The 27,838-nt window shown below is 45.2% G+C and overlaps 1 protein-coding gene across 1 annotated transcript in view; it reads left to right on the forward strand.

The window, feature by feature from the left end:
- Positions 1 to 27,838, forward strand: part of LOC102387875 (mitogen-activated protein kinase kinase kinase kinase 4) — a 101,616-nt gene that overhangs the window by 50,338 nt on the left and 23,440 nt on the right. Inside the window, exons 5-16 of the mRNA XM_025215010.1 lie at positions 3,522 to 3,647; positions 4,388 to 4,498; positions 7,105 to 7,195; positions 9,813 to 9,943; positions 12,911 to 12,965; positions 15,682 to 15,760; positions 16,544 to 16,719; positions 17,793 to 17,865; positions 18,335 to 18,542; positions 20,246 to 20,407; positions 21,797 to 21,961; positions 27,531 to 27,683. Coding sequence (XP_025070795.1) covers positions 3,522 to 3,647; positions 4,388 to 4,498; positions 7,105 to 7,195; positions 9,813 to 9,943; positions 12,911 to 12,965; positions 15,682 to 15,760; positions 16,544 to 16,719; positions 17,793 to 17,865; positions 18,335 to 18,542; positions 20,246 to 20,407; positions 21,797 to 21,961; positions 27,531 to 27,683 — 1,530 coding nt within the window. The remainder of the gene's footprint in view (positions 1 to 3,521; positions 3,648 to 4,387; positions 4,499 to 7,104; positions 7,196 to 9,812; positions 9,944 to 12,910; positions 12,966 to 15,681; positions 15,761 to 16,543; positions 16,720 to 17,792; positions 17,866 to 18,334; positions 18,543 to 20,245; positions 20,408 to 21,796; positions 21,962 to 27,530; positions 27,684 to 27,838) is intronic.

Here is a 27,838-nt window from a genome sequence, read left to right on the forward strand (position 1 = left end):
TTCCCCTACCTTGCACAGGAAGTAATTGGTTCCAGCTGGTAGTGATGGACCAAGAAGGTCCCTGAGGTTGATGTGCACACCTGGTGCTTAAGAGAATAAAGGTCAACTCCCTGCTCTGCCCTGTATTTCCTGAGTGATCTTGAGTGAGTCACAGCCTCTGTGCGCCTCGATTCTGCATCCGGAGCAGAGGTAATAGCACTGCCCCGCCGCACAGGGGTTTTATGGTGAGAGGTGAGGTGCTCAAGTGCTACGGTAATGCAGAGATATGGCAGTCCCTTGGATAGAAATGCTTTCAGTCTCTAAGGACAGGTACAGACATTACACTTTCACCAGTAAAAGTGATGGGAAGCCGGTCTACGTGTAACAGAACAGACCGGTAACAGAACGGAGGTTCGGCCTGTGTCTATACTTGTAACAGAACAGAGGTTCGGCACACAAAACCAGTCTATAATAGCACAACAGAGGTTTGGCACATGCAGAGTGGTTTAAAAATGACAGAACCTGGTCTAAAATTTGCCTCCCCCCAGCAAAGGGCAAATGTGTGTTATGTTCGCTCCAGCTCTAAACTATGCCACTTAGTGAAAACTGCACAACTTACATCAGTTCATCTTGGGGCTTTTTGAATGTCCGTGCCTAGCACAAGAGATCTGAAGAACAGAACTGGCTGCTTACAACAGAGTCAACATTTCTTACACCAAATTATTCCCGATTCAGGTTTTAAATATTTCTGTTTGTTTGGACAGGAGAGTGGCCTGCACCAGTGTGGCTGATTGCCGAGGGTTCAGGCAGTCACCGGGGATGTAGCAGAGTTCAAAGCCCCTGGTCTGAATCATGGGAGCAGGGGCTTGAACCTGGATAGTTCCTATTTCATGTGAGCAACCAAGGACTCGTCTTGCATTGGATTTTTTTTTTCTCTGCTTATAACCAGAAACGCCAGCCTGGGTCTGGAACGGAAAAAATAAATCCTTATTTCTCCAGTGAAAAGTTAAGTGGCATTGGCACGTTCCTGCCCAAAGCTTCAGTGGCACCAGACAGGTGACATTCACAGCATGAAAATTCACTTGCTCAGAAAACTTGTGACCGGCCGCAAGCTGGCATGCCTGGTGCTGAGCCCCGTGATAGAAACGTCGCTGAGGAAATCTGTTCCCCTTCGGCATGAGCTGCGCCTTTGAGCTCCCTCCTCCTGATCGGCGGCAGGATGCTGCGGTCACCGCGGGATGCGCTGGACATCTGTCAGGAAGTGCTGCAGCGTCATGTTACAGGGAGGGGTGTGGGAGCCTGTTGAAATCGCTCGAGTGGGGCTGACAGCAATGTGTGCTGCTGCGCCTCTCCTCACGGGCTCGGCTTCCTGTTCTCTCATCGTGCCAAGCAAGCAAAGCGCTCGCGTCTTGCCACGTTACTCCTGCAAAAGGAGCTTTTCCTCGGAGCTGGCGTGCAGCAGGCTGCTCCCCGGGAACCTCCTGCTTTCTGCCGTTCCAGCTCTCAAAATCACTTTTCAAGGAGGGGCGCGTCTCCTTGCCGTAGCTTCGACAAGAGAGCCTCCTGGCAGTGTGTTTATCAGTCTCCGATCTGGTTTCCTCTTGTGGGTAGAGGCGTGTGCCTCCTCACTCTCTGCTACCTCGTGTCATTGTGGTCAGGCGAGGCCCACGGTTTCTAAAACAGGGTTTGGCTGTGAACCTGCCGTTTTGTGCACACACCTACCGTGCCCGCAAACAATGCAGCGAACTGCATCTGCGAGCAGCTTTCCTTACGTAAGCAGCAACATTTCCGAGCAGATGTCAAGGGCCCTTGGGCAACGTTTGGCCCATAACTGTATCAGCAAGGGGAAGGTTGGAGCCAGGAGTGCCCGGGTACATCGCTTTATCCACATCCTCTTCTCTCCCACTCACCTCCCCCTGCCAACATCCTTCTTCTCCCTAACAGACCTCTCAAGGTTTCAAATCTTGGCTTTGCCCACTTTCTGGGCAGAATTGCTTAGCTACTCTTATACCCTTGTTAATCAAGCTATTATCTGTGTACCTCGCTAGCGTAAATGAACTGCCCCCCTCCCTGTCCCAGGGAAGTAGCAAGAGATTATTAAGGATGCTCGCATTGCCTGCGCACCACCTTAGGGGATGCCGTCTTGGAGCACGTGCTTCCTCCAGCTCCTGAGCGACCTGACAGCTCAGCACTGCCCTCGAACAGCTCCGTGTCCCCATTTCACAGGACGGCACGTGCTGCGTGAGTGTTGTGTGCTCTGATCTGGTGTTTGCTCACAAGGAGCTCTCCCACATGGTGGGATTTTCAGAACAGTTTTGGGTCCCAACTATTAATGACTCCATGCCTATCACCCCTCACACCATCCGGCAGGGATCTCATCCTTTTTGTCAGATACCCGTTCTGGCAATTAAGGGAGCACCTGGCTGGCATTGCTCCTTGGAAGTGGTAGGCTAGCATGGAAAAACGTTGTGCACGTCCCAGCCGGTTCTGTCTTCCGCGCCTATTTTTTTCATTAGCTGATAAGTTCAAGGATGTTTGGTGGCAAAAGGTAATTCAGGTATCAGCTTCCTTTTATTCCTTTCCGCTGATGGAGGCAGGCGGCTCTGCGTGTCATGAGCAAGAGCTCTGTTGTTCCCTTGTGGGTGTCAGAGCACCCTTTGGCGCACCATCTCTCCTGGCAAGGATGGCACAGGCAAGAAGAGAAAGAGCCATTCCACCGGCTAGCTCTTAGCTGAGACACAGCTGCCTCATTGAGGCCATCGCGAGGTGCTACCAATGAAGTTCGCTCTAATCTGTTCTGTTATGATCATTTATTGGTATTGTGGTGGCATCTGATAGTCGTCCCTGTAGATCAGCACCCTGCTATGCTGTTTTCTGTTCCAGCAGAACAAAAGAGGGTGCATTTCCCAAGGACCAATGTAAGCAGAAGAGACAACAGATAGATGCTGCAGAAAGGGGAGTATGTAGACTGTTTGGCCTCCCCGTAGCAGCTGCCTTGCTGCCCTCGTCATTCTGTAGGCGTCTTCACGCTCTGGCGGACGAACCTCCGGGTGGGGAGGAAAGAGCCAAGTTCTAATCCTGGCTTCACCTCCAAACTGGTTTGTGGACCTGGGAAGTCACTTCCCTTCCCTTGGCTGGGGGTTCCCTGTTGGCAGATCCCTCAGGGAACGGGAAAGGTGAATCACGTGATGTGCATGCAACATTTAAAGCATGTAGTACTATTGGAATAAAGAGAGTTATCAAGAGGGTTTTGCTGGAATCCGGTTAACTTCTCCACGGCTAAAGTCCCAGTGAGTGAGTTACAAATTCCCTTCCACGTGCCGTGCATCGAGGATATTAGTCTGTTCATGCCCCCACGTAGACCGTCTTCTCCTGTGAGCTCAAGCTGGAGCAGTTCCTGATTTCAGATCTAGGTTTGTTGGTTGTGCTGGTTAAGAGACTGCCCCTGTGATTTGTCTGAGGGCCTAGTCCTGCTTTTCACAGCGCAGACTAGAGGGTTTATCTTGTCACTCCTGCAGCGCTCTGCTCTCTTTTTACTACAGAATGAGGAGGAAGAAATCAAGCTGGAAATAAACATGTTAAAAAAATATTCTCATCACCGCAATATTGCCACATATTATGGAGCATTTGTCAAGAAGAGTCCTGCGGGCCAGGATGATCAGCTCTGGGTACGTTTTTTAATCCCATTTACGTTTATTAGATGTTCTTGAAAGAGGAAATCGTTGTTGGGAGTTACAACAGGAACTCCCAAGGAAAAGTGTTTTATTAATCTATATAAAACTTTTAAGAAAGTATTTTTGATTTCAGCTTTAAGGCTTATCTTTTTTCCTAGTTTTTTTTTTGGGGGTGGGGGGGGTTTCCCCTCTATCTTCCACCATTGCTTTTTTTTCTGGATTTTTTTCCAGTGGCAAAATGGAAAGAAAACAACAAAAGAGAGTTAAAAATGGGGCAAAGAAGGAACAACAAAATGCCAACATTTTGCTTAAAAATATTAGCCAGAATTTGTAAGGATTGATTCCATTTGAAACAAACTTGGTTACATTTTCATGGATTTGGATTTGGTTCCCACCTTGCCCTTTCCCCTTTTTTTATTTTGCGTCGGCTCTAGTCAGGAGTGAAGTCCCCGTGAACTGTAGCAGAAGAGGGGCATTGCTTTGTTTTACTGCATCAGCAGAGCGTGTAATTCAGAAAATGAAGGTTTCACTCCAGTGGCAGTGCTAAAGGGCAGGCAACGCATGCAACACAATTAAGCCGATGGTGTAGTAGGCCAGAACATGGTCATGGTTAGCATCTGACAAAGTAAACGGTTGCTCGCTAAAGCTTATGCCTCTCTGAATTAGTTAGTCTATAAGGTGCCACCCTGCTCTGCCTTCTGTTGAGAACATGTAATATATTTGTCTCCCTGCAGCTGGTGATGGAGTATTGTGGAGCTGGGTCTGTGACAGATTTGGTAAAGAAGACCAAGGGAAACTGTTTCAAGGAAGACTGGATTGCCTACATCTGCAGAGAAGTTCTCAGGGTGAGTTTTGCTAACTGTGCTCTTGTTGCAAAGAGTGTCCTGGCCTTCTCTAACTGTGACACGTGACACCAGCAAGTCTTTAACTGCCAGCAAAGGGAATGCCCCAGCATATTACATTGTTTGCAGCCTATTTTCCTGGAAAGAAAACCATTTCTAACTTGTCTTTTTGTAAAAGCAGCATGCTTTGCAACAGAAAGGTGGTAGCAAGAGTTTTGGAAGAAGCCAGCCTGAAAAAATGTTAGAACCAGTTGCCCCTAACTCCCTGGGCCATTACAGAGCCATTGATCTACTTCCCTTTTAATGGAGTTTGACTTTTTTTTTTTAATAACAGGAAGATCAATATGAGTATTCTGAGACCTGCCATTGAAATTCCCTATTTCAAACTAGTGAATTGAACCTGACCAGGGCTAAACTCACTCTATGTCCGTAGTGACAGAGATGGGCAGTTAGTTCAAAAGCACATCAAATATCCCATGTGGATTTGGCAGGGAGCTGCTGATTTTGAATAAATAGCAAATCCATTGGTCAGGGGGAGAACCGTTCTCTGATTTAGAATTCTTACGTGCCACAAACCGGTGCCATCCCCAATCAGTGGGGAAGTTTGTCTTTGCAGGCTTCAGTTCAGTATCCTTACTGGGGCTCTTCCACAGTTTGCATTCTGCCACAGCATGAGGACACAAAGACTGCATTTTTTAACAGAGGCTTAAAATCTTCCCATGTGTCTGTGTGAAAAGGGTAGTCGACAATGAGATGGGCATGCATGCAGTCAGAAACCTTTCATGTATGCATGCATACTGATTAGGCCTGCACGAAGTGGCTAGTATTCACTTCGGATTCGGTTTCGGCCGATTCGAATCACTGTCCCGAATTGATTTGGCCACAGCCAAATCGGCCGAATCTCCGAATCAGCCCCATCAATGGCTGCCCTGCCTGCCCCAGCTCCCAGCTCTTTGGGGAAAAAAAAGCCTGGCATTCACCAGGTGCTGTCAGGTAGGGGATGATCCCCGCTGCCCCCCCACTGCCCCATGCTGCTTTGGGGGCTCTGTCATGAGCCTCCATCTCCTGCTGCTCTCTCCAGCTCTTTTAAAAAAAAAAAAAAAAAAAAGAAAAAGCCCTGATTCACTGGCTGCTGTCAGGCTGGGGGGGATGGTGTCCCACAATACATGGAGGGGCTCTGTCACAAGCCCCCCGACCCCTGCCTGCTCTCCCAGCCTGCCCCAGCTCCCAGCTCTTTAAAAAAAATAATAAAAAAGCCCCGAGTTACCAGCTCCTGCCTGGTGGGGGGCAATCCTCGCTGCACCCCACTGTCCCGCGCTGCATGGGGGGCTCTGCCACAAGCCCCCAGAAGCCCTGAGACTGCTGCAGCAGCTGGTGAGTGCGGGTCTTTTGGGTTTTTTTTAAAGAGCCGGGAGCTGGGGCTGGCGGGGCAGCCATGGTGGGGGGCAGGAGTCAGGGGGCACTCAGGGGGGCTGGGGCAGCAAGCAGGGGATGGGACCTGGCGGGGGTCCCCCCATGGTCCCCTCTACTCCTTCAGTCCCCCACTTCTGCCCGCCCCCTATTTACCGGCACAGAGTCCGGGTCCAGCTCCCTGCAGCAGAGAGCGGGGACTGCCTGAATCTCCAAAGCTGTCCAAATCTTTTCTGAATTGATTCAGAGAGCTTCAAATTGATTCAGACCTTTTCACTGGTCTCCTGATTCGATTCGGATTCGGAGATTCGGCCGCTGAATCAGACCAAATCTCCTCCAAATCAGCTCAGCACCCGAAGTGTCACACAGCCGGGTGATGTTTCTAGGCAGATAGTCATTAATTCTTCTGGATATGAGTGCCATTTACCTGCAAAGCTGCCATTAGAAGATTTGGTTTTAAGTCCCTCCTTGTAATTTAAACACCACAACTTAAAATAATAAATCTATCATAGCGGAAGACAAAAGAGATCGGATACAGGTATCTCTCCGTGAAGTGTGTGGAGTGTGACTTGTCTGTGTGTAGGGCAAAGAAGGGTTAACTGCAGAGGAACTTCAGATTTCATCAGCTGTTCCTTTGTGTGTAAAGTCATCAGTTTTACCGTGGCCAAGTATTTTGGGTGGGCCGTCCATTTCTCATAATACTCCATTATTTCTAGTCTAGTTTAACTAGTGTTTTGAAACTTAAAATAGTCTTGGGCACAGATGCAATCTCCAGTCATTAGAGTCACTGGGAATCTTGCCCAATGCAGGACTCAAACCATTGCCACCAGTCTGCTGGTTCCTGAATGCTCCATCAGTAGCTATCCACAGGATTGCTGCTTATACCCCACGTTCCTCTTTTGTTGGCCTTTAGCAGAGCAATATCTCTCTGAGTCTGAAATCGCAGCGTGCACTTTGTGGCCCTGATTCTCCTCTCACTTCACGTCCAAAATGCTGCACTGCTTTCAGCCTACGTGAGCGAGATAAGCTGAGATGCCGTGTTGCTCGCTCTTCTTATTGCCAGCATTGTGAGCAAATGTTTTGCTAGCAATCACTTCTGAGGGTTTTTTACCACGATCGCACCCTGAACGAAGCAAGAATTTCCAAATTCATGGCCCTGATGGGAAGAAAACATCTTGAGTAACACGGTTCTCTTGCAGGGCTTGGCGCACCTTCACGCCCACCACGTTATCCACCGAGACATTAAAGGGCAGAACGTTCTCCTCACGGAAAATGCAGAAGTAAAGCTCGGTGAGTTTCCCCGAACGCTCCTATATGCTGCGGGCTCCGCGTTAACATGGAAAGGTCATTAAATAACCCACGAATGGAAAATAGATCAGATATCACTGTAACAACGTACGGCTCCATGGCCGCTTCCATATAGCAGGATCCCAAAGGTCTGGCGAGTTACATACATCAGTCATCATTCTCAGCATGTCTGAAAGGCAGCCACATAAAACTGAATTATAAAATCACTGGGTTGGAAGCGACCTCAAGATTCGTGCAGGCTGGCCCCTGCAGAGAGGCAGGATTTACTGTTCCTTAACTCTCCCAGACTGGGGCTTATCCAGTCTCTTCAAGGAAACTTTCAATGAAGGAGATTCCTCGACTTCCCTAGGCAGCTTTGTTCCATTGATCAGCTCACAGCAGCACGTGCACACTCAGCATGCATAAGCTACAAGTGGTGCATGTGCACAGCCGCCCCTGGTTTGTTTTTTTTTTCCTTCCAGAACAATTTGGAAAAGTCAGTTTGGGGCAAAAAACCCACCAAAACTAGTTAATCCATTTCTGTAACAGAAGTGTTGTAGGGGGTGTTAATGAAGCTGGCAGCAGGGACTGAGTCACCCTAGCTGTGCGCAAAGGTTACCACTGGAAAGTAACTGCTTGCCAACGGCTGACACCCGAGAGGAGTTGTGAGCACACTCATTTCCACTTCTAAGTGCAGGATAGCTGTGGCACGTCACTGTGCGGAAACTGTTGACAACTTTTCACTTTGTAAGAGCAAACAGTGTCCCTGGCTCAAAAGCGAATATGGACAGTTAATTTTTTTTTAAAAAGACATCACAGGGAATACCTGGCAGTGTTTGAAAGGGACTGCATCAAGCATGGTGCTTTTTTTTTTATTTAGAATTTCCCTTTGATTTTTCTCTTCTTCATTGCAACTATCTCTTAGCAGTTCAAAAAAATTTTTAAAAAGCTACTTCCAAAGGACGTGGACTAAGATCCTCAACTGGCTTAGATCAGAATAATGCCAGAACTGAGGAGTTAGCCTTGTGGTAAAACTTTGGCAGCTCTGAAACCAATGGGAATCTTGTCGTGGATGTTAATAAAGGCAGGATTTTACCCACAGATTATTTTTAATTGCCAGACACATGTCTACTGCTCCTGTACTTTAAATCAGCAAGACCTTTTCCTGTTTGTTTCTTTTCTGCCCTTCTTAAAAGGCATCAGTGATGTCTTTTTCTGCTGTTTTGCTCTGCATTATATGTGAACAGTTAATAATGAAACATTTCTATAAGGCTTGAAAATAAATCAAAGCTATTTCCAAATAAATTTAGCTCAGTCGTGTCTAAAAGCAAAGCTGCTGCAATGCTTAGGCTTCAGTGATCCTATGTCAAAATAATCATCATTTATAAAATACTTTCAATTTTCACATCCAGTGTTATAGAATACACAATGCTTCAAAGAGCCAAGCCCCTCCCATATATTTTGGTAATTTAGTGATACAGTAATTTATGTGTGTGTTATAATACTGCAGGGTCTATTAAACAGTCTATTAGCAGAGGTTGTATGCAAATAATAGGGACCGGTGGGAGCGAGGCATGGAAATCTGCTCTTTGGTAATAGTAGGATAATACCCTACCATCATCCCCTAGCCAGTGTTTCCTTTAGCTATTCTGTCAATAGCACACTTAATTTAACGTACGTCATTTGTCCAACAGATCTAATTAATAAGTTTTCAAGGGTGTTTTTGATGCAAACACATAATTATAGACTATTGTGAAGACTATTTATGGTCTGAACAAAGACATTTACAACACAGCTGCAGCACCATGATGAGCAGATGACACCCTTTTAAGCTCAAAGAGCACAGCGCAGCTTGCTCTTTATAAAGCATTTTATACTGAATAAAGAATAAACTGAATAAAGAAGTGTACTTCTCCAGCCTGTTCTGAGACAGAAGTCCAACAAAAAATATTTTTTTTCAGTGACATGCTGGACCTCTTGCTCTGTAATAACTTCTGGCCGTCCCAAGAAGACCTTAGTCCCACTTATTCATAGTTTGTTTTAAGATGCCATTTGTAAATCACTATCCTTTCCCGCCCTAGTATTTAGTTCAAGTCTAAATGATTTTTCTGTGACATCCTAGATGGGGAAGTTCATGCCTTTTTTAAAATCTTTTTTAATCACGGTCTTTTTGCCAAATTTAGCACGGATTTTTCATCCCGCAAGGAGCAGAAAGTGGCTAATCCTTCATCATTTCTGGAGCAGACTCCATTGCTCAAAAGTTCTTCTGAGTCTAGTGGCCCATAAGTCTAGCATGAATAAGGCACATCAACTTCTATAGTAGCAACCTTAGGAATGAACATGGCCAGCATCTCACACAGTCACCTTTGACACTCCAGCCTGATTGACTGGTTACCAGTTTACAGCCACGTCCGTGTGAGGAGCCTTTCAGCATGAGTCCAGAGCGCGGTTTGTGTCTCCAGATCAGTAGCAAGGCAGCTTCATTGCTCCAGAATTCATTTCAAGCTGGGCAATTTAAGAATTGAAATTGCGACATGGTTTGCTTTTCAAGCAGAAGTAGCTACTGATCAAGTATTTTGTGCTTTGAATTAAGCGCATTACTCGTGCTTGACTTTTGCAGTGGATTTTGGGGTAAGCGCTCAGCTGGACAGGACGATTGGAAGACGAAATACCTTCATTGGGACACCCTACTGGATGGCTCCTGAGGTCATAGCTTGTGAGGAGAACCCAGACTCCACTTACGATTACAGGGTGAGTGCTACAATTTTGCATGTGGTAGCAAAGTGACCGGGTTTTCAGCACTGACGGCCTTTTCAAGTATTTCAACTGAAAACAAACCCTCCTCCCTGCCCTTAAAACCACAATGGTGTGTGTGTGTGTATATATATCTATCTATATCTATGTAACAGTACACAGCTGCCCGTTTAATATGTGGGTGTTTTAAAGAGGAGTTTCGGTATGAGTTTATTTTCTTTGTGAATCGTTAACGTATGAAATGAAATGCAAATCATTTGAGAATGAAATTCATAAAAGTATCTCTTGTTCTCTGAAAACAAGGCTTGCCGTCTGGAGACTGCTGGGGGAAAGAGCCCAAAAACATTTGCCTAAGGAGCAATCTTTCGTGAACGTGGCTCTGTGCTACTTCTTTCCTCTGTCATCAAGAGATTTGTTTTCTGTTATACTTTTTACATTGCTGCTAAATTATTTGATGATAATTGATATAGTGTGCATAATTTATTAGCAAATACCTACAAGTGTCTTTCCCTTTTCAGAGCAGACTGCAAGCCATTGCACACCATCAAAGTCTAGAGCAAGAAAGTCTGAGTAAATAGATGGGTCCCATCCATCTTTATTATATGCATAATTTTTCATTGGTGAAATACTGTCTCAGCTTATTCGTATGACTCTAACATCATGAACCAAACATCCTCTTTGTGGACCCCAAAGCTTTAGATGGAGCTTGTATTTATTCTTTAGAGACCATTTATGCACACTGCAATTTGGAGACCAAAGAGCAGCTATCAGGGACTCTTCTGGTTGTCCCACTTACAATTATAACATGCTGACTCTGCTCCAAAGAAGCACACAATCCTGCTTGTCAGCCTTGGGTTGATTTGCAGCATTGGTGTCATTTCCGTAAACACACTGACCACGTGGGATGCTTTCCAAAATGCTTCCTGCTTCTCCCAAGTCCTGTTACAAGGCCATCACATCCATCAGCAGCTTTGTACCAGAAAGATGTCCCAAATCACACCTGCTAATCCCGATGTGGTTTTGGGAATCTTTCCCAAGTTTCGGGTTCCATTTTCTACTCAGAAGTCTTCATCCCTCATTCCTCCTAAGGTCACTGTCCACTGGTCTGGCAGTGTGAAAAAGACCTTTAGGGCATCTTACTGTAAATGACAGTCAGACCCAAAATGTATTATTTGCCTTTCTCCATAATATATAAGGACTACCTGAAAGCCCCTGTTTGTTTGTGGCTTTTCTCCAGACACCTTCTCTTTCCCCAGTCAGTGTGTTTCCTGGTATCTCCTTAATATATATATTGAATGCATATGCTTCATATGTGCACATTCCTTGCATGGAATAACATATGCAGTTCATCTTCTTCGTGCCTGGCTCCAGACTGCAAACTGTAGTCCAAGAGTGGTCAGCGGGGTTTTCCAAAGTGCTGATTCAGTGTCATGATTCATATGAGCAAAACGAGGCAAGTATTTATACACGCTGCTGATACGGTGAGTGAAAAGCAGGAAGCTGTTCTGCTATGCCCATGACTTCTCACTAACTCAGTTCAGTGACAATTAAAAAAAAAATACATTGAACACTACAAACACAGCCCTTACTACCCCAGTAACACATTTTGTCCTCAAGCCTCAAAGTATCAGCTCCAGGTTCTTCCAAGCATGCTGGTTTCTCTTACCATTGCCACTGTACTTCAGGGAGTCCATTCCTTTACCACCTTCTCTGAACAGCTGCCTTTTTTTTTGGAGTCATTTAATAACACAGGACCTGATCCTGAACCTTTTAGCTCCCGCTGGAATCTGAGATCTACAGCATGAAGCCGTACGCCAGCCTTTGTGAATCACTGCAGGGTGGGTCTCGAAGAGATACTGATGATGATTATGTTGTGAAGTTGTAGCTGTAAGGCCAGATCTGACATAAGATGTTGTTCATATTCATTACCCTTACTTCAGGTCTCCAAGGATTCCCCTTATGCTTGTATTTTGTCTCATATCCTGTGAAACAAAGCCCTGTCAGATGTTGAGGGTGATTATGAGATGAATCATGGAGACCTTCCGCAAATTAGTTTGGACAAATGTATCTGCTGGTGGAAGAGAAGAGAAGAAAGAGAAAAGCAGCACATATAACTAAGCAAGCCTAAACCTGCTTATGCCCTTAAAATCAATGCTTTTACTCCTGATTTACACCTGAATGATCAGGATCTCAACCCGAGCGTCTGGTTGGGTTTCAGATGATCTGTAAAGTCAGTAGAAGAGGCTGCAGTCTGACGTAGCTGGGCGCACATCGCATTACACAGCTCTGCTCTCCTTTTCCCTGCCCAAACCCACTGCCTGGAAATGACTTTTTGCAGGGGAAGAGTGTTCTTGCTCTTGACTTTCACCTCTCCTGCATCAGTGTATGAAAGGAGTAACGGCAGCACTGAAGCAAGTACTAACACAGGGGTGGGCAATTATTTTGGGCAGAGGGCTGCTTACTAAGTTTTGGCAAGCCATCGAGGGCCGCATGACAGGCAGCCCAGGGCAGATAAATATTAATTTTCTAAATTTTTTAGGGGCCCCACAGGCCAGATAGAATGGCCTGATAGGCTGCATCCGGCCCCCGGGCTGCATTTTGCCCACCCCTGTACTAACATGAAAGCAGTATCAGGTCTAAGTGGGATTTCACCTTCCTGCCTTGCATGTAACGGAGTAGAGAATTGGGCTGTCTTTAAAAAATTCCTGCTGTATGCTGGAAATTCAGTTTTAAAGGCAAAAGGTCTGTGCCCCAGGCCTGGCTGCATGAATTAGCTGTTCATAATTCCATGGGAAATGAAAAGTTCCTGACTATTAGCACATTTCCTTAAAGGCTCAGCAGGGAGTGGGAGGGAGTCGACTGTACAGCACTCATACAAACATGGCCGTTCCATGGCAATTGAGGGAAGCCTTTTTTCACTTATAATGCTAAAAGTTGTATTATTCACTGTTTCTTTTCATGCAGAGCGACCTTTGGTCTCTGGGAATCACGGCTATAGAAATGGCTGAAGGAGCTCCCCGTAAGTGACTCAAATTCTTTGTTAAAGAGTCAGTCCAAACTGCATGCACACGTCCCGGCCTTTTAAGATAGCTCATCCTCATCTAATGAAACGTAGTTCTGGCTGCCTCAGTTCAAACCATCGGTTGCCCGACTTTTCATGCCTATCCCCCATCGCTCACCCTGCACCTTTTAATCCTGTCTGTTTGTATTTTCACTCCATGCCTGCATTCTCCAGGGAAACCACGTTCTCCCCAGAGCTGAGATGTGTCTCACTTCATGGGCACTCTGCATAGACAGGGGGAAGAGCGATTGAAGTTTCTGCAGAAACGCCTGCCAGGAGAACACTTGGCAATGGGGAAGGGTGCTGCAGCCCATTGGTAGCAGAGATCCTCTTGCTACTATTCCTAACAGAGGATTCCTCCTGATGTTCACATTAGTTCTGTAATGGAGGAATATACTTTTAGTCTGAAGTCAGGTTCATTGCCCTCCCCTGAGTCTGCAGGTGAAAGCATGCATTTACCCTCCGTGGAATCCTAGAGAAATAGTAAAGTGAGGCCCACTCAGGACAGCAAAAGCTCCTGGAGGAAATCCTTCCAGCCACACTTTAGTCCCAATTCTGTTGTGCCTCCATCATTCCTCCTTGATGGCTCCTCCAGATGTTCTCCTACCCCAGGAGGCTGCCTAGTTGCATTTGCATTTGCTTTCATATCAAAAGCAGATGCTCCTTGTGATTTAACCTAGCTTTAGATGCAGATCAAAATGCAGAAATGGTCATTTGCCAGCTCTCTGTAGGAACTCTTGTTGTAGGTGGTTACACAGGGGTAATAGGATGGGTTTTGCTTAGCAGCACAAAACACAGAGGATGCTAAGCAGCATGGCAATGTGAAGACGCAGTGGGGCATTTGGTTATTGCTGAGCACACGAGTGGTGATCCGATTTGCCGGCACTAGAGAGCACGTGGCTATGTTTGTAAGCCATTTAGCGTGCAGGTCAGACTGTCTTCCTTCCAAATCAGTTTTCAGCACTTAGATGTTCGTGGAGGTGAAGCCGAGCTGATTTTAAAAGCATTTTCCCAAACCGTGCTTTGGTCTAGCTAGAACTTAGTTTTGAGACAGGAGACTGAGAGGATTTCCCTTACAAAAGGAATATTATAGCTTTACAGTCTGAGTCCTCAGTTCAGCTGTGTGTCTCAAGTGTGCCACACTGACTATTTTTGTAGGTAAATATTGCATGGATGCTGCACTGTATCGTGTCGTGTTTGCTATTTGTGTTGTGGTGGTCTCTGGGACAATGCCCCACTGTGCTACATGTTGGACAGACATTGCACAAAGGGTGTTGATTGATGTGCTCCAGGAGGCAGGCGGGGGTGCTTTAGTTAGCGCAGCTCCAAGAGCCGCACTAATTAAAAGTGCCTGGAACGTCTCGTGTACCAGCGTCCCCGCACTCAAAACTGCTGGCGGGGTGCTTTGAACTAAAGTTCGTCGAACGAGCTTTAGTTTAAAGCTCCCCACCACCATTTTTCAGCGTGAGGACGTTGATACACATGATGCTGGAGTCTGCGGGAGCACGGCAATTACCACGCTCGAGCAGACTCAGTTAATCGAGTCTGCTCCTCGGAGCAGCCTCCCTGCATGCGTATAGGAGCCCTAGTGACCGTGCCCAGAAATGTTGCCGTATCCATATGAGAGAAGAGGTAGCTGGTAGACTCGCACTAAGAGAGTGCACAAGGCAACACTGAGACCCCGGGCCTGGTCCCTTCTCTTATTTACACTAGTTCTGCATGGGTGTCACTTCATTGTCCTGAATACTGGGATTAGTATCAGGCGTAATAGTTCCCATCTGTGCCGTCCAGTCTGCAAAACCCCTGAAGGGGGAAACCCCTTTATTTTCATACAGCCACGCTGTGTGAAATGTATGGGGTGATTGTTTGATGTATGGGATGGGATGACATTTACTTTTCATGGTGTTCATTATAGCATCAGCTTTCTACAACAACCAAACCAAGAGGAAACAAGTGGGTTTAGAGAGAAACCAGCTTACCAAACAGTCACGAGATCTGTTTGGAAAGCACAGATTGGCCAAGTAAGTTTGCACGAATCTCCTCAAATGCAACAGAGCTGAATCTTGTTCTTAGTTGTGCGTTCAGCTCTGGAGCAGTTTGTCAGCTCTCTGCTTCATGCTAACTTCTCCTTTTCATGCTGTTTCTCTTACTGCATGTGCCATAGAGCTAGGAGGTCAGTTAGCATCTAGTGTATAGCTAAACCAGGCAGACTAAAATAGGTATGATCCAGACTGACATTCACACTGAGGTGCGTATGACCTTTCAGACACTGAGTATGTGAGCATCTTTATAGTCCACTCAAGCATCAAGGCCTTGTTATTGAATGCCCCTCTTCTGGAGCCCTGAAATGCTGAAAAAGTTGCATTGATCTTAACAACAGAGACCTTTTCCTAGGTCCAGCTACATTAATTCACTGTGTCACCCACTCAAAGACCTCCTGTGCTGCAAGGGTTTTCCCTGCTCTGGATGGTGAAACCCACTGAATAACACAGAGCCCCTATGAATGCTATTCCCCTCTTCCAGAACAGGAGGAATTATAAAGGGCTGCATCTGTAGCTCTCAGATCAGCATGAGCTGTGCCATGTCTTTGTATCACCTGAGCTGTGCCAGAGTGGTCAAAAAAGGTTGGCAGGGCTGGGGCATGCTCATTAATAGCTTGTCTTTTCCTTTGCAGCTTTGTGTGACATGCATCCCATGAGAGCCCTCTTTCTCATCCCACGCAACCCACCCCCAAAACTGAAATCCAGGAAATGGTAAAGACACTGTTTTGCTACAGTTTGGGGTTGCCAGGGGTTTGATGCCTGCAGTCCAGAGGCTGCAATCTTTTTCAGTCTCATAATCCTTCCTGGGGCAGGTGCCGCTTGAGAAGCATGATCTGCATGAGGGCAGATGTACTCTAGTTTGAAAGGTAGCTGCTCTGCACCAGTGTAAATCACTCCGCTCTGCTCTAAACTGTGCCTAGACTCAGGGCTTACACTGGTGGCTGAAATTAAGATGTGAAAGGGCCTCTGCAGTTGTTTTGATCATGATTTGGTCAGGAGATTTCTTAAGAGATGCTGTGGTGCTGCAGAAATGAAGGTTGGTGGATCAGTACAGGACTGCCTGTCCAGATACACCATTATTCAACACATCCCCTAGTATGATGCTATTGAGTTGATTCTGGCCATTGAAGACCCTATCACTCTTGGGAAGAGCAACAAAGTTAGTCCTGTTGTTCTGGCCATAGTCTAAATTAAGCAATTACTGCTTCCCTAAATTCTACCTGGCTGTTTCATTTAGACACAGCGGGTCAAATTCTGCTCACATTTGCATTCAATATCTGGACTTCCTCTAACAAAAGCATAATTTAACCTACAATACTTCCATGGCTCCTATCTTAAATTTTTGGGTAGTGCTGGAACATGAGGCACTGTTGAAACACCTGCTCTATGTTGTATCAAAGGAACCTGTTCTCAGTGCTTTGGGATCCTGCAGAGGATCTGTGCCTCTGTAAGTTTAAGAGGATTGTATTTCATGTTTGCCTTGGTTTTTTTTAGGTCAAAAAAGTTTCTTAATTTTGTTGAAAGCTGCCTCGTTAAAAATTACGTGCATCGTCCCTCCACTGAAACCTTGCTCAAACATTCATTTATTCGAGATATGCAAAATGAGCGGCAAGTGCGCATCATGCTGAAAGACCACCTGGACAGGACCAGGAAAAAGAAAGGGGACAGGGGTAAGGCTGAGAACACTACACCCTGGGCTCTTTAAGCTGTACCAAGTCCCAGTGAAGGCAATGAAGCACCAGCCCAGCTAAAGCACTGAGAGTTTTGCCAGGTTTTGAAAGAGGCTTTCAGTGGTGCCGGGATTTCACTGCAGGGTCGGATCCTCAGCTGGGTACATGGACCCGTTCTTTATGGGCACCTATATACATGCCCAATGCCTGCTCTGACCCGATGCCTGCTCTGATTACACAAGACACTGTGGGCATTTAATTAGAGCAGCTCCTGAGGGCTGCTCTAATTAAAGCACCCCCAGCCTGAACCCCGGAGCGTGTGTAAAGACACCCTGTGGCACCAGCCGACGATCTCTCTCAGGAGTGTATTTTACTGTTGCTCATTGCAAGGGTAGAGCATATGGCTGGAATATGCAGAGGGATTCAACTTTTGTTGCTGGGGGCAGAATCAGTAGAGAAATAGGCTCCTGTGGAGGAAACTCAATAAATAACTTAATTCTCCAAAGAGCTGTGTTAGTAGAAGCTGATCATTGCGAATATCTGGGCCTGGTTGTATCTGCCAAGTGATTAAAAACTTGCCTCTGGGCTCCTTTGAAAATCTGAATGTCAAGGCGTAAATTCTCAAAGGGAGTTAGGAGCTTAGCTCCTGCTTAAGCACCTAACTCCCACGGCTCACCTCCAGTGAAAGCAATGGGAGTTATCAACTGATAACTGGAGTTATCAACTGGAGGACCTGAGCCCAAGGGGATTAACTCTTACCTGGTAGGATCCAACCATATCTTATCTAAGCCCTCATATCCTAAGACCACACAGTTCTTCAGGGCATCTTTTAAAGACCAGTTGATGATATCTTCCTGTTTTTCTTTTTCCCATTTTTAAACCTTTACATATCTGATGCAGCGAGGTCATCAAGCCCAAACCTGAGAAAGACTCTCATTGACCCTAGTGGCAGGCCTTATAGCCATTTTTCCCTTGCTGCCATTTGTTAGCAAGAGATTGCTTAGGTTAATATCAAGCAGTAACATTTTCCAGTTCTGGGTTTACATTTTTTCCCTCTTTTTTTACTTCTTTAGAAGAAACAGACTATGATTACAGTGGGAGTGAAGAAGAGGATGATGAGCTGAATGAAGATGAAGGAGAACCAAGGTTAATTTTATTAGCAGCATGTAACATTTGGCTAGCTGGCCTGTCTTCACAGAAGGCCAGTCTCCGCAGCCAGATGGTTTTCTTACCGTGTGCTAAAACTTCCAGTGTCATCCACCAGGGTTAGCAATTGAATCTTAGGGACTGAAGGGACCTAAGGATCTTCTAGTCCAACCTCCAGCACAAATGCAGGAATTGTCGCATAGCTATTGAATATAAATGCTGAGTCAATAATGTTATTTTCTTCATATCCCAGCCATGGGGAGGGACAGTTTCCAGTGAAAATGCAAGATAATCAGGTTCAGTCAGGTATGTGTAGTGCAATAAATGTAGCCATATAACCAACAGATCCTGTAGAGATTTAGAGGAACATTTTAATCTGCTAGCAGAGTAATTTCCCCCGGATGCCTTGTACTTGCTCTATCGCCAGAATGCTCCGACTAGTCAGATAGAAGCTCTCCTTGTATTTCAGCTCCATAGTTAACCTCCCTGGTGAGTCCACCCTCCGTCGAGAATTTCTGAGGCTGCAGCAGGAGAACAAGAGCCGTTCTGACCCTCACCACCAGCCACAGCTCCAGCAGCAGCAGCTGAAGGACCAGGAGAAATATAAAAAGCAGCTGCTGACAGAGCGACAGAAGCGGATTGAACAACAAAAAGAGCAGAGGAAGAGACTGGAGGATGTAGGCACAGGCTTGTATTATTAATGCCCATCCTTCAACGTGCCATGTCAAAATGTGCTAATTTCAAGGACAGAGTTTTGAAAGAAAAAGGAAGTCCTGTTAGAGTCTTGGTACAGCTTGGCCTGGAATCTTTAACCGGAGCAATATCTGAACGTTGATTTTTTTTTTTTAAAGGGTTGCTTTCATACTCTTGGAGTTCCCTGCCCGGGTTTTGGGAGAGAAATGCTTACCTCCCACTGGCTTTAATTTGGATATGCACATGTGCTACATTGGCTACCTACAAGGTTATAGTGAAATGGGCAATGATTGGCTCATAGCCATACAACATAGTAAATCATTTAAACCTAGGGTGAAATTCCCCCCTTGAGAATTGTATAGTAACTTTCCATATGGAAAAAGTGTTATGCGTCCACTCCCCTTACCTGTTTTATTCCAGGGTGGCTATTTGCTCAATGCAGATTGGCTCTGCTTCCACTTAGTGGCCAGGCAGTGAAATAGTGCTTACTTGGGAAAACTGGTTTTATGTCTGCTCTGTACTCTGGAGTAAGGGTGAAGGTACACTTAGACCCTACTAAGAACACTTAAAAGACAAACATCTGTATGTTTAAGCTCATTAACTCATGCTAAGTGCCCTCTGAGCATCTCAAAGCTGTGCCACTTCAAGCAAGGGTTAACTCTGGGCCACGCTACCTAACTTCTGTTAGGGTAACTTCAGTCTGCTCCATGGAGATAAAATGAGCAATTTTCAGTCTTCCAGCATCCCAAGATGCCCCCCCCCCAGCCTCTCTCCCCCTTCCCTTGAGCAGGGACCCCTCCCAGCCTCTCTCCCCCTTCCCTTGAGCAGGGATAGAGCCCAGGTATCCTAGCTCAGCAGCCTCTAGTGGCAAGTCAGAGCTGTGCGGGCATGAAACGGCATTAATCCTTAATGTGCAACGGCTCACAGCACATTCTCACTTTAACATTGCTTAACATCCCAAAGATTTGGTCTGAGTGTATGCATAACTTCACCCTTTAAATGTACTACAAAGTAAACTCCGCAGTAAATGACAATCGTGTCATGTATATACACGCTGTTGGTGGAACCTCAGAAAAATAGAAAGGCTGTACAGGTTTATTCCTATCCCAGTGTGCATGGTCCAAGTCTGAATCTCCCCTCCTGCACCCACACTAGTAGTATCCATGTCTTGGGTGGTGACAGACTTACCACTGTTCAAACTCTTTGAGGGTGTGGGGTTGCCCCTGGAACATCACTAAGTGATGGAGTTGTGCCTCTTCATGAGCCTTTGAAGAAATGTTAGGACAGCAGAGCAACCCACCACTGAGGTTGTTAAAGTTGCTATGAAATGGAGGGAATCCAGAAAACCTTTCCCTATCCAAATGGCAGGAGCTGAAATGAGACCTTTATCACTGGGACTTGTACCCCTGACCTCAGGGTGAAATCCTTACACCACCCCCCCCCCCCCAGAATTTGCTGACTTTTGGGGTCAAGATTTTACTCCAGGAGTTTTATGATTATTTTTATGGCCACTACACCCCTCAGCTCTTCTGCTAGGTCAAAACAAATGTCTCCCAACTGATTGTAGATCGAGAAGGGGTCTTTTGGTTGCATGTTTCTCATAATTGTAGCTCATTGCACCTTGGACTAATGATCTATGACTAAAGAAATGAAGTAAGAGCAGTGTTGTTTCCTGGCTCTTATCCAGCATCAGAGAGAACAAGAGCTCCGAAGGCAGCAGGAGTGTGAGCAGAGATGGCCAGAGATTAAGGCAGTTCAGAGGAGAGATGAGACATGTAAAGAGGAGAAGAGACTTGTGGAAGATGAGCGGTGCATGGTAGATGGGCAGAGGAGACCAGAAAGGAAGCAGGTACAACTCATGAACTTGTTGATACAGCTTGTGGCTCCCTGTTTAGGTGGCTGGATCCTTTTCAAGTTTTCTAATAGAGCCTCATTCCCATAGGTCAAGGACCACACCAAACCCCTCTCCATTTTTGCTTGTCTCTCTTTGAGTTGTACCCTTCAGCAAGGGTACATCCACCCCATTTTTCCTCTCCTTCCACAAGTGTTGCACTTATTTCTGTGCTGCTTCTCACTGAATTCATCTGCAAAACTACCATCTTCTATTGCAGATCCCTCCTTACATAGGGGAAGTGTCTAGGGATCGTTCTTAATTATGGTTGCATTGGCCTGGGTTCCCTGGAGCATGGCGCTCTTCTGCATTGACCCCATTATATCTTTCCTGTTACCAGAAGCTAAAGAGCGTGATGCATGTTAGAACGGTGCCCTCCTCTGTGGAAAGGGAATCTGTACAACAGAAGCTTTCTAATTGACTTGGATTGGCATGTATTTCCCAGTGAAGTTAGAAATTTCAAAGGCTAAATATAGAAAATAGTTAGGACTCTGCTAGAGAGAGTTTAAGAGCTAGCATGTTTTGTTCTTTGAAAGCAGTGTGACAATTACTTAGTGCAATCCCGTGGTGGGAATGGAATGAAATCCCATCTGATCTCTGAAAAACAATGAGAGGAACTTGGTTCATTGGTCTTTCTCATGTTTCATTTAATCGCCTGTATTGGAAAAGTAAGTCCAGGTCCTCCCTGCTCCTTCTACACTATTAGTTCTTATATGTCTATTCTCAAAAAGCCATATATTGCATAGCATACAATTCAAATTGAAGTAACCCTAGACTTCAGTTTGATTTTAAATATATTTGTCTTACTTTGCATTTATCTTACCCCACTTTAATTTAGATCTGCAAACTTTTTGCTTTCCTTCGGGCTATGGTCAATCTCACCCCTGTACATGAAAGTAATGTGGAGGGATTTTTCACTGCCTGTGTCTTGTGACTGAAGTCAAACCTAGTATTTTGGCCACAATGTTTTCATGTTTTAATAGGTGAATCGGTTTATGTTCAAATGGCAGCATAGACAGTTTCTACATGATGAGGTTCAAAAAAGCCCTTTGGCTTCTGTAAAAGGCTGGAGCCATTTAAAAAATGAACTATTGAGACCAGTTTGGAGCGGGCAGAGGGAATTTTGGGGTTTGTTTGCTGGTTTCTCTTTTGTTTTAGCTTGTGCTATTTTTAAATCCAATTGCAGGAAGTTAAATGAGACTGCTGAGAGGTCAGGACTTGGATCCTTTCTTCTAAGTCCGTTGTAAAAGGGGGACAGGGAGGGTTAGGCACCCAACTGAAATCTGCCTCACCTGATTACCCTTCCAGGAAATACTCTTAACACTATTGGCATCATCTCGTTTTCAGAAAAAGGTGGAAGAAGCACAGCACAATAAGAAGATTCAGCGGACACTGCCAAAAGACCAGACACAGCTGCTGTCTCTCCAACATGACCACAAGCAAAAGAACAAAGTACCTCCAAAGGGTTCAAGTGCAGCAGTGCACCCTCCCCCAAGCAGCACCAGCAAAGAGGTATGTTCCTGCCCACAACGCACCATCTTTGGGTACAGTGTCACAGAAGCATAGAAAATGAGGGTTGGAAGGCACTTCAGAGGTCATCTAGGCCATCCCCCCTGCTCAAAGCAGAACCATCCCCAACTAGATCATCCCAGCCAGGGCTTTGTTGAGCTGGGACTTAAAAACCTCCAAGGATGGAGATTACCCCACCTCTCTAGGTAATCTGTTCCAGTGCTTCACCACCTTCCTAGTGAGAAAGTTATTCCTACCTACACCTACCTTGCTACAACTTGAGTCCACTGCTTCTTGTGCTGTCATATGTCACCGCTGAGAACAGTCCAGCTCCATGCTCTTTGCAACCACCCATCAGGAAGTTAAAGGCTGCTGTCAAATCCCCTCTCACTCTTTTCTTCTGCTATTTTGCGTGTCATTTATAATGCTTTGGTAGCTCAGAGAAAGAGAACTGACTCATCTAGGATAAACCTTAACCAAATCTGGGTGTCTTCCCATGTATATCACAGTAGGTGCATCTACAAGTGGCGTTAGCACAGCTGAACAAAGTCTGGTGCGTTTTGTGCCGGAGTTTATTGGTTCTGGGCTCAGTGCTTTCATATGCACTTGGGACCACAGCATGTTGAGCCGAAGCAGGACAGCCCCAGCTGGCAAGGGGCCTGGAGGGTCAGCCTGCCAGCCTACAGCTGCTCCCCCTGGGCTCAACCTGCTGCAGAGGGGCTGACTGGGACACAGGGGTGCTGCAGTGTAGGGCTAACTGGCAGGCAGCGCTCACACTGCAGTAGCCTCATGCCCCAGCCAGCCCCAGTCGCCATCTACATGTGTTGTGGCGCACCGAATAACTTCCATAGGATAGTACGTGTGTCAGGCAGGACTATCCTACGGCAGAGCTATTCCCTTACTCCAGCCTAATAGCGCTGCACAGAAAGATGGTGATGCTTTACTGCAGAGCTAATTAGTCAACTCATCAGTAAAGCACATGTGTAGATGCCCCCAGTGAAGCCTTATTGGCTTTGCTTCTCCTTCTTCCACTCTAGTTCCAGATGGATTTGACCACCATGAGGAAAATAATGAGATACCTTCTTCAAGCCTGCATGGCCCACGTTCCACAAAACCACCTACAATCTGTATAACCAATCTAGAGCCTCTTGAGATATCACTTCCTTGCCTTTCAAGTCAGGGATAAACAAAACTTGTGACCTAAGAGCTGTAAAACCTCTCAGACTGATTTTAGACAAAATCTGATAAAACTGAGTGAGGTTTACAAACTTTTCTCTTTTGCAGTTTAATCCCAACCACAGGACTTTAGATATGTTTGGCCAACAGGCAAACATTGTAACAGCCATTGCCTTTCACTGGTTTTAAGGATCTCTAGCTAGTTAGTTTTAATTTGTTTTCTTATGCTGAGTTAACTCGTGTTTTCCAATCCAAAAAGATTTTGATTCTGTTCTTTGTTTGGGATTGCCTCATTTTGTCTTGTTACTGTTGGCTCCTTCATCTTCCTTATCTATAGATGAAGTACACATTGTATAGACTGTATTACCCCATAACTTCCAGCTCCCCCGCGCTCTCATAAAATTCCCAGCTGCAAATTCAGTTCTGCAACCTGTGCGAGATGATGTTGAAACACATCATGAAGTATTTTGCTGGATCAGGTCCCAAATGCTCGGGGCCCAGCAAGGTCAATTTTGATGTGAAGCTATAAGGACGGAGGGTCATTCATAGCAAAAGACATCCCAGAATATCGGAGTACAGGCTTTAGGAAGGACTCTGCGTGTGAAAGCCAGAACACTGCCAAGCAGCGTACCTTGCTTCAGTGTCGAACTGAGTGCGGGCTTTGATGTTATCCGAGTCTGAATGTTAGACAAAGAGATCTGCAGATGATCTCAAGGTGCAATTCTCTGCTAATAAACAACTAAATAACATTGGTTTGCTCAGCTGTGGAAATGACACACTTTAATAACAGAAAACAAGCAGTGATATGAAATCAGTCCAATGAAACAAATGATGCCAGGCCTGTATATCTTCATAGCTATTTGTGAAGACAGAAGAATGCATAATGCTGTCAAAGTACAACTGTCGAAAAAACAAATGCCCAGCCTCCCAGAGGTTTGCTATATTGAGGGAGTAAAGAATGATCAGTGGGCACAACGACATGAGATGCTAAATGTGCAGTAGACTACTGCACATTAGCATGTCACAGCACAAGCCATACAATTAATCTACTGGACATTAAGCGTCACAAAAAGACCATGCACCGACGCTACTGCACATTTAGTTGATACCTTCTGTTAGAAGTACTAAACTTAATGTGCAGCAACAACAGTGCATTAATGCATGTGTAGATGTACCCAGTGAAATCAGACTTAGCTCTTTCTGAAGTCAGTAGTCGTCTTTGGAAATCTAGCTGTAGCCACGGGATCAAGTGGGGCCAGCAAACCGTGGAAACAAGCCATTTACTAAATGCACGCATCCAATTGTCAATAGATGCATTTTACCATGGATTTGCGATAGCAAGGGAAATGCTACTCTGTGTTGAATAAACTTTCTATTTGGTCATAGCCAGGGGGGGAAAAAACCCAGCAAAATGTCAGTTCAGTATTCATCTAACTTTTGGCATACATTTCATAAATGCACCAGAAAAAAATGGATTCTAGAATTTAGTCTATACAATTCCTGTTATATTTTAATCTCAGTGTTGACCTCATCTGGAAATAAAAGAGAAAGGGTGAAGTCATAAAAAGGCCTTTTTTTAAAGTGCTAGTTATGTCCTGCATTCACAGCACTATGCTGCAGCCATTTTGATCATAGATTCATAGATTATAAGGCCGGAAGGGACCTCAGAAGATCGTGGGGTCCAGCCCCATCATGGTTTATATATTCTATATATAAAATAGATTTTATTTTAATTGTGTTTGTACATCACTATTTTTCTCAAAGTTTCTGGAAGAATGTTGCAGGAATGTTGTTCTGTTCATGCACAAATGAGTGGAGCAGGTCTATTTTGTCAACGTTTTGGACACTGAACATATTTTACAACTGTGATATTTCAAAATATTTTGACCATCTCTAAAAAATTGATCTGCTACTTCTTTGCTATCCTGTTATATTGAGCTCTCTCCCATTGTATTAACCAAAAATTGCAGTATGATAAACACGGTTTTTGACAGAAATGACTTACTCTTCCAGAGCTCATTTGGCAGAAAGCTGGGTTTGTTTTTTTTTACATCTGCTAGTACTTCTGTGAGACCTAGTTGAACAACACACATTCAAAGTCCAGCCTTATTGGCCATACAACTCATCTGGGAAGTCTAAAAATGTGAGAGACAATAAGAACGTAAGAATTGCCATAATGGGCATACTGGTCAGACCAATGGTTCTTCTAGACAATGGTGGCAGAAGTGGATGCCATAGAGGGAGAGCAGTGAGTCAGATATCAGTGATCCATCCCTTATTCAGTACCCTCTCTGGCATGCACCATTATTGGTTTAGAGATGCAAAGGAAACATCTGCAACTGTTCCTGTTCAATAGCCAGAATCTCTCCAGTTCTTTTTGAGCCTGACTATGCTCTCTGCCTCCCCCACTTCCTGTGACAGTGAAGTCCGTAAGTTAACTATGCATTGCTCAAAAAATACTTTTTCTTGTTAGTTTTAAACCTGTCACCTACTAATTTCAGTGTGTGCCCACTAGTTCTAGCATTCTGGGACATGGTGGACAATGGTTCCCTGTTCACTTGGTCTACACCCTTCGCAATTTAGTAGGCCTCTATCATACCTCCCCTCCACCCCGCATCCCATCCCTTCTCCTTTCCAAACTAAATAGTCCTTGCCTTTTTAGTCTTTCCTGCTATGGCAGCTGTTCCAGACCCCTGATCATTTCTGTTGCCTTTCTCTGTACCTTTTCTAATTCTACTGCATCCTTTTTGAGATGTAGGGACCAGAGCTGCATTCAGTATTCAAGACATGAGAGCACCATGGATTTGTTACAATAACACAATGACATTCTCCATTTTGTTTTCACTTCTCTTCTAATGATCCCCAGCATTATTTTATTGGCCTTTGTGGTTGCCACTGCACACTCAGCTGATGTTTTTAGAGAGCTATCTGCAGTGACTTCAAGGTTGCTTTCCTGAGTCGTAACAGCTCGTTCAGAACCCAGCATTGTGTACATATGGTTGAAGTTATTTTTTGCCATGGACATTACCTTGCACTTGTCAACACTGAAGTTCATTTGCTATTTTTTTTTGCACGCTCACTTAGCTTGCTGAAATCTTTCTGCAGCTCCTCTCCATCAGCTTGCGACTTGACTACCCAAAAAGAATGTGTGTGGGTGATATCTTTCATTAGACCAACTGCATGGTTGGGATAGACACAGACAAGCTTTCAGGTATTACAGTTCCCTTCCTCAGGACTCTGGATGAGAAGTAGACATAGCAGAGCTAATTAGCAGATGGAACAAAAGCTTGTGTAAAATCCCAAATTTAAAGAAAAACAGCATTACCTAGCTACATTTTGATTTCTCCATTCTTGTTACTTTATTTTTTACATTTTTTCTTGCTTGTGGGAAATTTTATCCTTTATGGATAGAGGGTAGAGAATGAAAGCCTCATTCCAATGCAAATGTTGCCATTGATGGACCAGGGATTTCATCCCAGGTTCTTGATATGTTGTAGGTTTTGGCTGTAATAGGTTCTTTTATAATAAATAGCTGCAAGGCTAATGGGACTTGCTTTCCATCACAAGACAGTTGGCAGGCTCCCAGCATACGTGCAGTATGATGTTAATGAAATGATTGCTCACCTTCCTGACACAGGCATAAGCACCCAGCCATAGAGCTAGGTGCATTATAATACCTGTCTAGAAACAGATAGAGTGGGAAGACGTAGCATTAATTTCCAGCTGACTCTGTAAAAGTCTGTTCCTTAACTGCAGAATCAGAGTCGGTGTTAAAGATTTATGCTACCGAACTGGTATTACTTATACTGAGTAAAGTCTGAAGAAGCTTTAGGGTCAGAAAACCCTGGGGAAGCAATTGTGTAATGAGGAAGGCCTCTGGGAATTGAAAGGATCTTTGTCCATTCTAGACCATTTCCATCTTCCTCTTTATATTGTGCAGTTATGTAAGGCCACAAAGTTTAGTAATGCAGAAAGGCCTCTGCAGCAATGTCCATATTGCAGGAACAGGGAATAAGACACATATTGCCCAATAGACGATACACTGCCAAAAAAACCCCATCCAGCCTATAAGGAAATGGCCTCTTCCAGATCCCACCCAGTAAATACATTGAGCAGCATGAAACTAGACCACTCACGGGTGACTCTTACCTGGCAGGGGCATGTTAGAGTGAGGGGTTGGAGACTAGACAAAGTATGCAGCATAAGGAAAGGTTAAAATGAAATGAGGGAGATTATTTGATGTCAGGACTGGTAGTGATATGTTTTTGGGCAGACCCCATGCGCCTGTGGAGTCCCGTCCAAGTCAAGGGGGCTTCATGCAGATGTCTGAGCACTCTCCTGCAGCTCTGATTGGAGCCTGCTGCATGCAGCACAACTGATCTTTGCTTGTTTTCAGGCTGAGGACAGAAAGAAGAAGAGCGATGGCATCCAGACTTCCCTCAACTGGCCCGCTGTCCTTGGGCACGAAGCCATCCCGTATAGTCGAATGGGCTCCGGCAGTAGTTCCAGCCCTTGCACTCCAGCTTTGCAAAGAGCAGTACTCACGCAGGTAAAGGATCTCTTCAGATGCAATGAACTCCTGGCCTCAATAAATCAATAGCTGTCTGGGCAGAGAAGTAAGTGAGGAACCTCACTCCTTTGCCTAGGTGAGCAAGGGCTGTGACACAAGTACGGCAGTTCCTAAGTGCCACTATCTCCTGCTGA

The sequence above is a fragment of the Alligator sinensis genome, unplaced genomic scaffold (genome assembly GCF_000455745.1).
Source record: "Alligator sinensis unplaced genomic scaffold, ASM45574v1 scaffold1388_1, whole genome shotgun sequence".
Lineage (NCBI taxonomy): Eukaryota > Metazoa > Chordata > Crocodylia > Alligatoridae > Alligator > Alligator sinensis.